The 11360-nt window shown below is 47.0% G+C and overlaps 1 protein-coding gene across 1 annotated transcript; it reads left to right on the top strand.

Annotated features, from left to right (window-relative positions):
- The first annotated feature begins 1569 nt into the window (after positions 1-1569).
- Positions 1570-4736, top strand: LOC119177863 (uncharacterized). The gene is made up of 2 exons (XM_075887365.1): positions 1570-2188; positions 2991-4736. Exons 1-2 carry the CDS (start codon positions 2177-2179, stop codon positions 3534-3536), a joined length of 558 nt encoding a protein of 185 aa, XP_075743480.1. The 5' UTR covers positions 1570-2176; the 3' UTR covers positions 3537-4736.
- Positions 4737-11360: the final 6624 nt, after the last annotated feature.

Here is an 11360-nt window from a genome sequence, read left to right as displayed (position 1 = left end):
AAGTAGCGACAGGTAGGCAAAAGGCCCTCTTTATCACTTTGTGAATGAATGCCTTGACATTTTCAGTATCATGCTTCCGTAAGTAGAGATAGGGGACCAAGTATAAAATGCGGCTAATTACGAAGGCATGAGCTAGCTGCACCGCATGCTTGCTTCGTAATCGACCTCTCTTGTTGTACACGCATCGGACCATTCGGCCCATTTGGTTCTCAACCTTCCGAAGCTTTTGTAGTGTTGTCTCGATTCTCCTTTGCCTTACGCGAGGCCGTCACGCCATCTCGCCACTGGTGACGAAAACAGGCTATAGTTTGGAAGCTTTGAAGACTGCCAAACAGTGTAGGGTTTGTATAAACGGCTTGCCGTTCGCACTCCAGACAACGTAAGCTCCGTGGCGTAGTTGCTGTAGCGCCGTGCACAGAGGATCAAGAAGTGGCTGGATCAATTCCGCACAATAATGTTTGCCTTTTGTTTCCTTTTCTTCTTTGCAGTCTCTTTGTATAAACTTTTGAACGTCACTTCCTTGACGGAATTACGTCAGTGGAGCCGTGGTGAACCCTGACATAAAGTAATTTTATGTTGAAAAAAAAAACAACATGCGTAGCCATAACCCTGTATTTTAAACAACAACAAGAAAGGTCCATTTGAGTAAAAGCGGAGGCAAAAATGGCCACCTCCCTCCCCCACCCACCACTTTTATTGAAAATGCCACCATAGTGCGCTCCCCTACGGATGCTTCCCATTTATACGGAGTTCACTGAATTTCCCGCTGGAAACTGAAATTGAAGTCTGAACGCTCGCAGTAACGCGCGCCGTGATGTTGCTATTGTGTACCTCACAATGCTGGGCAAAATAATGAATGCGAAATTTCGTAACGTTGGAGTTGTAGACTGGTACATCGAACCTGAAAACTTCGACCACCTAAGGTTCTTTAACGTGCACCCAAATCTGAGCACACGGGCCTCAGTATTTTCACCTCCATCTAAAATGCAGCTGCCGCAGCCGGAATTCGATCCCGTGACTGGCGCGTCAGCAGCTGAGTACCTTAACCACTTGACCGCCATGACGGGACATATGCCTAGTTTAGTTTTCCTTTTTATTAGCAAACGAAGTATGAGCGCATACTTTGTGCAAAGCTAATAGTCACTGAGGTAGGTTTGTAATTTGCCTAGTGCATCGAGAAAATTACAAATGCATGTGCAAAAGTCTGCTGCTGTAGCTAATTCACAAATTTTGTGAAGGCGAGTGAGGGGTAGGGGCGGTGCCATTGAGATATATGTCTTTATCTCAAGTTCAGTTTATTGTACACTGCTTTGTAGAAATTCATTCTCAGCTGCTTGTTAATACTGTCGACACGTTTCCTGTAGCCATCACACGCTCCAGCGGAGTTCCTCTGAACCAATGGCAATGCATTTCGTCTCAATAGGTCACGGTGCCGTGCGAGGGCGACAGAGGTTATCCGCACCGCAGCTGAAAATACGTGCATCCGTGTATTCACGAATCTCAGAGTCCTGCTTGATGTGCGGGGTAATTACATTTTCAAAGGATTATCCCGTATACGTTCGTATCGCTAAGGGCATGAAAGAGTGTGTTTTCTTTCTATTCAAAAATTTTTATTATATTTCGAGGTGTTTTTAAGGCACGGAGAGCGAGGCGTGCGTTGCTCAGCAAGGCGAAAGAAGCTCTCAGGAGCGTGTAGGAACAGCCTAGTTCCTGGTAGCTTTCCTATTTAACCGGGTCACTTTTCGCGAACCGTCTTGTTCAACGCACAAACTCGAGGTTTTCTTTTCGACGAGCTGCCCGGCGTGTTTTTAAGGATTCGGATGCCCGTCTCTTGTGTGGAGGGAGCAGAAAAAAGAAACGCCACCGAAAAAACAAGATTGAAGTTAAGGGTAGGCGGAGTTGGGAGGGGGGCAAGGGAGGGTGTATGTGGTGCAAATAAAAATAAACGCTCCCGGTTATTGCGCTTTCATCGTAGGACAGGTCCCCACTGTGCCTAGCTGTGCGCGCTAATGGCGCACCTGGGCGACTGAGCGCGTTTAAGAGGACTGCGAGCGTCCGCACAGCGTGCGCGCACACGCACGAGTATAACCGCGGTCGGTGCACTCAAGATCAGCAGATCATCGTCTCCTTCGGGTTACCCCTTGACGTCGGGTCCATCAGCCAAAATTGAAGAAACATGAAGGCCCTGGTAAGATCAGTCTGTGTGGTTACCAGCTTGAGTCTGAGCCCGAGTTAGTCCAGTGGAGGAAAATTCTAATGCATCTGAGTCTGAGTGGTTTCCTGCAGGGCCAAATGTATTTAATGAGTGAGTATAAGTGAGCTCCACATTTTTGGCTGACCTTTCGTTACACTTTTCGAGGCTCATGATTCAATACCAAAATAAAATGAACGCCAACGAGGCCTGGGCTAAATGGATTCAGCATTGAAGACTTGCACGCACTAGTCAATTTATGGATACGCTGTGATACAATGAAAGAGTTGTGCTTGACGCGAGAATTCTATGAAATTTCTTTTTGTCACGAATAACCTCATAGGAGGTGTTCCCAGAGTTTGCGCATGGCTCTGTATGTATGTATTGGACGAAGAAAACCGAAAAGTCGTCCTGGACAGTGTAATGCGTAAGAATTTCAGAATTACCAATACAAAGAACGTGGAGGTGGTGTTTTCATATTCCATTAACGCTACGTTTTACAGCCAACCACATAAGAACTATGTCCGACAACTATACTTTTTTGTAGCTATTTATTCATGTTTCTTACTTTTTGCACCATATGGCTGAAGATACCTGGTAAGTTTTCCAAATTGCTAGGTATAGCACCTATACTTGTTTAATTACCCATCAACGACTTTTACTGCTCTGTTTTGGTGGATTTAGACAAATTTAGGGTAATGTTTCACCGGTTAATGTCTAAAACATCCGTGGAGTTGCCATTAGTGTGTATTCGTTGACCGCAATGTTTTACACAGCAGTGCACTTCGTATCTTTCCAGCTCTCTCTGTTCACGACCTACCTTGCAATAGCCTTTTCGGAGGCCCAGAACGGAAACGTTGGCATTGGGAGCTATGGGGGAGCCAGCATATACGGCGTGCCCAGCGGTTTAGAAAACCCAGGCTGGTATGGTGGCTCCACTGGCTTTGGAAACACGGGATGGTATGGTGGTTCCGGCTACCCAAGCTGGTTTGATGACTACAGTGGCTTTGTGAACAACGGCTGGTACGGTGGTTCCGGTTACCCAAGCTGGTTTGGTGGCTCCGGTGGCTCTAACCCAGGCTGGTATGGCGGCTCCGGTGGTTATAACCCAGGCTGGTATGGTGGCTCCGGTGGCTATAACCCGGGCTGGTATGGCGGCTCTGGTGGTTATAACCCAGGCTGGTATGGTGGCTCCGGTGGTTATAACCCAGGCTGGTATGGCGGCTCTAGCAGCTGGTACGGCGGTGGTGGATTCTCAGGTCTTGGCAACCAAGGCTATTACGGTGGATCCAGTGCACCAGGAATGTACGGTGGAGGTGTCCTCTCCCGTCCGCTAATGGGCTGAAAAGTGTGTACGTGCATTCCAGCGACGTACACGGTTGCTTTAGAGGTGGTACCAGCATCAAGGACTGCGAAAAGAAATGACTGCGAAAAAATGGGTTGAAAGTGTTGGGCTCGTTAAATAAAATGCAAGTAAATTGTGCGCACAGTAGCGTTCTCTTGGTGAATGAAACGTCGCAAGCCTCTTACTCAATAGAATAATGTTAAGAATCCACTTCAGGGCTCTGTTTCGACTTCACCAGTCATTCGCATGACACTTTAGCCGCCTGTGTTATTAGCACCAGGAATATGATATCCTGAGGGCTGAAAGAAATCGTTGTGTTAGAATCAACAAAAGAAGTCACCACACCATCATGGGCTCGTTCACAAACTCGCGGCAGCTTTCACAGTATGGCTCTGCATAGAAAAGAAGAATTTACTTTTAACCTATTTGTTTGAGCACACTATGAGGGTACGCACTGACAGAGACTGTGAGATGTGGCCGATGGTGTGACTATCAGTATGACAGTAATGAAATCGCAAAATAAAACGCGTGCTCTAACAGAAAATTCAGAAAAAAAATAGACTGTGGCGCATTGGATAGCGTGCCCGGAATCATATGTCGTGGACCCTGAGGTCATGAGTTTGAATCCTGCTATCGGAACTTTCTTTGTGTACTCATTGTGCGTATTTTAGACGTCATTTCCGTGACGCAAACGCGTCACTGAAATATTGGTGGACCCCGGCATGTAACACTTCCGTGTTAAAATAAAGAAGAACGGGATTCCTCGATCTGCGCGTATACTTCGTTCACATCGTCTTAAGGCTTTCGTGTGGGAGCAACGATGGTGGTAGCGCAGTAGGCAACGATGTTCTGCGGTGACGGCTGTGCCAAGCACGCACGGTAAAAATGCGGCAGACGGGCAGAGACGCGCGAATCACGTCCGCTTCTAGTCAGCGTTGGGCCCCGTTTCGGTTGCTTCTGCTAATAAGGCCGTGGATTCTCGCTCTGCTGTCGCATTTTCAAAACTCCCCATGTAGATCACGTTGCAGGCTCAGAGCTTCACTCCACATTGGCGTGGGCTCAACTATATAGGCTTCCGACTGCACATTCTTAGAAAGTTAATTCTAAGCATCCTCCACAACTTTTTTTCTCCTGTTTTCAAGGATTCGATTCAAGACACGGAAGCAAGGAAATGTAAATCCCAGCTAGTCGTCAATATACGCACCAAAAAGCTGTAGTAGAATTACTCTCTGTTCTCAAGGCTTTTTTTTTCAAAGGTTGAAAATGTGTGAAGCCCCAACCTTTGGTCATATATTTTAGATGGCGGACAGGTATTGGCTCCTGCATTAGCAAAATGTTTAAATTTCAAATCAGCTTAGTATAAGTTGAAAAAAAAATACATGGGTTATTTCTACAAGAAAACATTAGAGTGACCACGAAATAGTTTTTTGAAAATTTGCCGGTGTTTAGGTAACATCTTCAATTATTCGCACCATAACTTATGCGCAACATCTTGCATCTAGCCAGCTTCCCGCAAGACGAGGCAATTCTGTGGTGTAGGGAACCACGTGTGACAGATAATTTAAAATGTGCTCCTAATTACCGGCCTGCCTCAGTTCCTGCTTGAGAGAACTCCAAAAACGACAAGCCACCGGGTGCACAATCACCACTTAGCGTGTGCAGCGCTCGACTACGTCAGTGCTCAGAGTGGTGGCGCACTTCACTCCCACACGGTACGCATCAAGAAGTCCGTTATATTGAGAAAACGGGGCAGCAGTAAGCCGCGGCTACGGACTCGCGAGTCGCAGCCACGAAGTAGTTGGCTGGAGAAAACGCGGCAAAAAAAAAAAGGGCAGTGTGGGGGGGGGGAGATCATCACAAGTCTCTCTTGCGGTATTCTTGCGGTATAGGGGGCGGTATTCGACCGCGCATGCAAACTTAAAAATTCATGCAAAATATCTTCCAAGTTATGTTTGCTATTGATACTTCGCAGATGATGTACGCATGTTCATGCAAGTTGAGCGCGCAGGCTATCTCGAATGGAAAATGTCGTGTCGGTACACCTTTAACTCGCCGAACGCACATCCGTAGCTGTCGACAACAGCACACACGAGTCGTTGTGCAGCGCTGCTCTCTATGGGAGCTCCGCAGTCAGCACTGGCAGCTAGGGTTTTAGGGGGCCCATATGTGAGACCCTTCTGAACACGAGTGCGCACTCATGTATCCTCACTACTGGCAGCGGGACCGGCACGTCATCTGGCAACGGAGACGACTGTGCGGTGTAGTTCAGATAAGCTCCGCCAGGGCAGGCCATGAGATGCGGCACAATACAGTTACTGTATATTCTACTTAAAGGTAGCACGTACGATAACTCTAAGTTCCAGCACTACCAGCCCTGAATGCTTGTTTTATTTTCATGTACGCCGATAGACCGACGCACACAGCACCGAGGAGCTGAAGGGACTCTGCTCTATATGAGCCTTACATGATTTAGACGACGTCCCTGCTTACAAGCCACCAGTCCCTAGGGCAATTAAGTCCCTGAATTGCCCTAGCTGACACACAACTCATCTAGGGCAATTCATGGTGTCCGAGAAAAGAAACCACAAGATTTACGCTTCTGCCAGCTCACGTCAACACGAAGCATGATGTAACACAGGCAGGCGATGCTGTCTGTACACCGGAAGCTCAGTAACGTAGAATATTCAATCAGATCGGTGGTCAGTTCTACGTATTATAGAACAATGCTACGTGAAATGAAAGCGGGAAAGTCAAAACTCATTGCGCTGCCCCGCCCCGATCTGTAGTGACGCGCAATTTTAATAAACGACATGGTTGACGAAGACAGCTCGATTCCGTCCGCATATGATCCTTAGGATTTAGAAGTGGTTATAAGAGGGAAAAGAAGAGAAAAGTGAGTCCCGTATCTGTCTGCATCATGGTGCGACACCGCAACAGTAGGTCACAAAGGATGGGGGTGAGGAGGGATAGGATTACAGGTATATATAAATATAGATGCGCTAGGACAGCGAGCGAGTACATATGAGGGATATGAGATATAGGAAAGATGGAAACGTGGTCACAGGAGTCCGAGGACGGGGCACCAATTGCGAGAGCTCTTATCGGCGTCAGAAAATGGCGTAGAACAAGTCCAGTAAGTCAGAGCTACGCTGACGTCGGAGATCCTGAGGTCACAACCGGTCGGCACGGAATCCAGCGAGCGAGTGGCTTAGGATTTAATTTCCTGGTGCAATACGTGTCTACAGGTTCTCGGACACCGTTAAACAGTCGCTCTAATAAAAAACATTACGTGAGAAAATCTCATTCACCTAAATGTCGAATACCCTGACACGAATTTGTCAAGACAAAACACTAGGCCCCTTTCTGCCCTTTCAAGATTGACAGTAATGCCCCCCTCCCGTCAACTTTGTTGGCCAAGCACGCATAGTATACAAGCCCGCAACGAATCCAAAAGTTAAATTCAGGCTATGAAGCGCTTCTCACAAAACCCTGTCAGTGGTCCCCGGCTTTTCTTTGTAAAGGCGGCAAGCAAACAGTTATTTGAATCAAACATCAAGGGTATTTGCTCGCCACTATCATAAAAAAAAAGATAAATGAATGTAGCCATAACACTGCGATTCAAAACAACCCAGACTTCACACCCTGGCCACCATAAAACACGGGCCCTGTTCTTTTTTTTTTTCTCCAGAACTGGGCCTGCCTGAATCCCACGCCTCGAATCGCGCCATCAAGTTCTGGCAATCACTTATCTTGGTTCTCCAGAACCCGGTGGCACCTTCGGTCGACAATCGGTTTTGCGACAGCCAAAAGATTCAATACATTTAAGCGGCCCCCACTTAGCTGCCTCCATGAAGTCCGTTAATAAAACGGAGGCCACTCTACCCTCTCAATTGTCAACGAAGGCTCCCTGGGCGCCGCCATAAGAACAGGGAGTGACTACCCCCTCTGTCAACTGATTAAACGGTAGCCCCTCCACTCTCCATATTTACGCCTCTGGTAGAGCACAGATGTCTCGAAAATTGTGAAGTTTTAAGATGTACGTTGAACGCGTGTCAACCTCACGAAAAATGACACAAACGCTGACAATACTTAGAGGAGCAAGCCAAACAGAAAGAAAAGAAGAGGACCCACATGTGTTGTGAAGGCAGTGATAAATCAATCGACTGTCATGCTGGTAGAAAAAGACAGCGTTGATATTGCACGGCTGGTACTTCGACGTCCACCGTGTATGGGTCCTGGGTTACGGTGCTTGGCTGCTGAACCGAAGGTCGCGGGTCTGAACCCGGATGCGGCGATCGCAGCTCCATGCAGGCGAAATGTTGAAGCCCGTGTACTGAGCCTTGTCAGTCCACTGAAGAACATTCTTTAAACAACGCCAGTTGGGAGAAATGTCCGGAGTCTTCCACTACGATGTCTCTGATAATCATATATTGCGCTGGAGACATAAAACCCCAGGTATAGGCTCACTGACAGATGCGTGTTCATATAAGGCAGCTTTTGTAGCAATGAGGAAAAAAAAAAAGGAAGAGGTGCAGGTAATTAAAAGTGCTTCTGCAACTCCACCGCTATAAATTGCTGCTGGTCACTGCGTGCTCCTGAAATGATTGCCCAGTACAATTTTATGCAGAGTTCACGCCTGAAGAACGAATAACTTCCAAATAGCGTAGGAGCGATTGACACAACTCGTGCGCTTACTTCGTTGGCGTAGGTGGCGTCAATCTTCAAAGGAATTTCCCGGGCAAGGGCTGCAGATTGGATCAAAAGAACAGCGAAAATTGCTTCTTCTTAAAAATGGCCTCGCTTGAAAGAGTACACACGCGTGGGGACAAGGATAAGGGGAGAGTGGAGGTAAAAGAGCGGATGTTAAGCGCGTCAGAGTTGGCCCGACGAGCTATTCGTTAGTGAGAGATCCCAGTGTGTACAGGCCTCTGTGCTTTGCAGCTAAAAAAAACAACAACAAAAAAGCGTGCGATTTCACTCGCAGCTGCCTCAGCGGCCCGTTTATTCAGTCCGTTGTGGGCACTTCTTTTCACGAGAAAGCTCGCATAAAAGGATAGCGGCTTGGTTAAGCGAAAGCGCAGGTGTTCACTAAAATCGCCAGTTGGAGTACGCATCACTGAGGAAATACCAAGTCGAAGTAAAAGGAAATCTTTTGCGAAGGCGCACGTGGGTGACCAAAACGGAAGATAAAACGTGAAAGAAAATATCTCTTTTTTTTAGAGCCCGCTGTGACTAGAGAAAGCGCGACAATAAGCAAAAAGGGGGGTATACATGCGCTGCCTTTAAAGACACCGTGTTGGATAATTTGATCCCGCGATCACGGTCGCTGTATGTAAATATAGAGTGTCTTCAAAAGCGTGAGATATCCCTTCAGCTTAGTGGCTGCTCGAGTAGCGTTACAAAAGCTGTCTTTGAAATATTAGGTGTTGGGGCATTCGAGGGTGGGCTTCTTCTTGATTTCGGGTAGGGGGAGGGGAACCTCTTTGAAATGGTAACGTTTTGCTGTGGATGGATCAACTTTATTAGGTCCTTCGGAACGCGCTTGAGCACGTTGCGGGCCGCTCCCACGTCCGAACAGGAAGACCAAGTCAGCTGCGTTGCGGGCCCATTGGACTACCTCGAATCCTGAGCGAAAACGAAATGGGGGGAGGGCCAGGGGAGGCACTGACCTAATGTGCCACCTTTGGCTACGCCACTGCCTCCTCCTCTTTGCGCGAATGCCTACAGTTGTAGAGTCAGCACTGCTATTGCACAGAAACCTCCGGCTATGCCAATTTCTCGCGCCCTTGATTACAGATTTGAATAAGTGGCACTGTGGAGTAGCAGCTGGGCACTGCGGTGCGAAGCTACGCATTGCTTTTTCATTGAAGCAAACTTCGGACACTCATTAGGCTCACAGTATGCGCTTTTTCTCAACCTTGCGGTGACATCTTAAAGAACGACAGTGGCGTCACACCCACGAATGAATGATTTCAATTGATACACATTGCTTGTTATCAGGCCAAATACGAAATTGTCATTATACACAAAGCTTAATCATTTGAGTTACTATGTTTTCCCTCAGAGCACTCTATAGAAGTTTAAAGGTTTTCAAATCTCTAATACTGCTGGACAAGAGAATTCCTACATTATGTCCTTGAATCATTTGAATGGAAGGGCAAACTGTTGGAGATTATTTGCATCCTCGCAAACAGCCACTAAACGCAAAACAAGCTGTTCGCGGTGTTTGCACGGATATCTCAGCTTGCTGGCTTAGCATGTTCTGAGGCCAAAGGCACATTTGTGTATTTGTTTTTAGTCATCTTCGCGTTATTCGCCTCAGATTTGTACACGAAGACTGCACTGCCGTCGTGAGTATGTTGGGCAAAACATCAAATTCATGCAACTATAGATGATGTGCGGTGCACTGACCAAGCATTTCAACAAAGCTCAGGTTTCTTAGAAAATCCTTTCGAAACACGGGGACCGGGGCTGTCAGTTCATCAAAGAGCCCGTACATAGAAAAATAAAATCGTGATAATTGCGTGCATTGTGAAAATCCGTCTAAGAGGATCTGTTAGCGGGTAATCTAGATGATGTGGTGCATTTGGAAGACGGACATGCAGCAAAAGTGTAAGATAATAGCAAATGTCTGCCAAGATGGTGGCGATAATGCTGATGATCCTTATTGGCACCTATGTTTGAACAAGGCGGTGGTTACGCGCCTAGCCTGTCTTTTTTTCTCTTTAGAATGATGTGGTTTGATATTTTTCAATCTGGAACAATATTTTAGTGTTATGTATTGCTCATGCAAACACCTATTTTTATCACGTATTTAAGCCCGTAGCGACCAAGTTTCTATCAATTTATTCCCTGCCCTTCCTCTGCCAATAATCTACACATCTCTTCAGCCGACAAGCAAGTACTTCATGTGGGTGCTTGCGCTTCCTGTGAAGTAGTTTTTGCCTCACGACCTCACGAAAAACACGTGCCATGAGGCAAAAGCATCAGTGTATTCACCACCTTTCGCAAAGTGGTGGTGGTGTGATGGCGTCGAGGTTACACAGGCCAATGATGAAAGGCACACGTTTTTTTTTTTTGCGGCTTGGCACTGCTAGTCGACGGTAACGTCTCGTGGGGAGGCCCGGGGGAAGGGGGGTAATTTCGTGGCTCGTTTCCGCAGACTCCTGCGGTGTGTCGAACGTCAGCGCCTCCGCATCCATCTTGCTTGCGTGTTTTATCTCCTGATTACGTTATGTGGAAATTCCAGTGGGCCATTTGCCATGTTACTGTTTTGCACAAAACTAAAGTAATGTGCTACAGTCTCGCAGAAAACAGCACTTTCGGATGGGTGGAGAGACGCTAGAAGTCGTAAAGGAATATGTCTGCATAGAATAGGTAGCAACCACGCAAGAGAACCATGAGAGTGAAATAACTTGAAGAATAAGGATGGGATGAATGACATTCGACGGGCATTCTTAAATCATGATTGGTAATCTGCCACTAACCTTCAAGAGGGAGGTATATTACAGCTGCATCTTGCCAGTACCTACTTATGTGGAGCAGAAAGCTGTATGGAAGCTTACAAAGAGGGTTCAGCTTTAATTGAGGACGACACAGCGAGCGACGGAAAGGAAACTGATACGTGTAAACTTAAGCGACAGTTAAGAAAAGGGCAGAGTGGGCCAGGCAACAAACCGGGGTTATGGATATCATAGTTGAAATCAAGAAGAAGAAATGGACCGGGCACATAGCACGTAGGCAAGATAACCACAAGTCCTTAAGGGTAACTGAATGAATTCCCAGAGGAGGCATACGCACGAAGGGGGGACAGAAAGTTATGTG

This window comes from Rhipicephalus microplus, chromosome 1 (genome assembly GCF_043290135.1).
Source record: "Rhipicephalus microplus isolate Deutch F79 chromosome 1, USDA_Rmic, whole genome shotgun sequence".
Lineage (NCBI taxonomy): Eukaryota > Metazoa > Arthropoda > Arachnida > Ixodida > Ixodidae > Rhipicephalus > Rhipicephalus microplus.
This window is presented reverse-complemented; position numbering and strand designations above follow the sequence as displayed.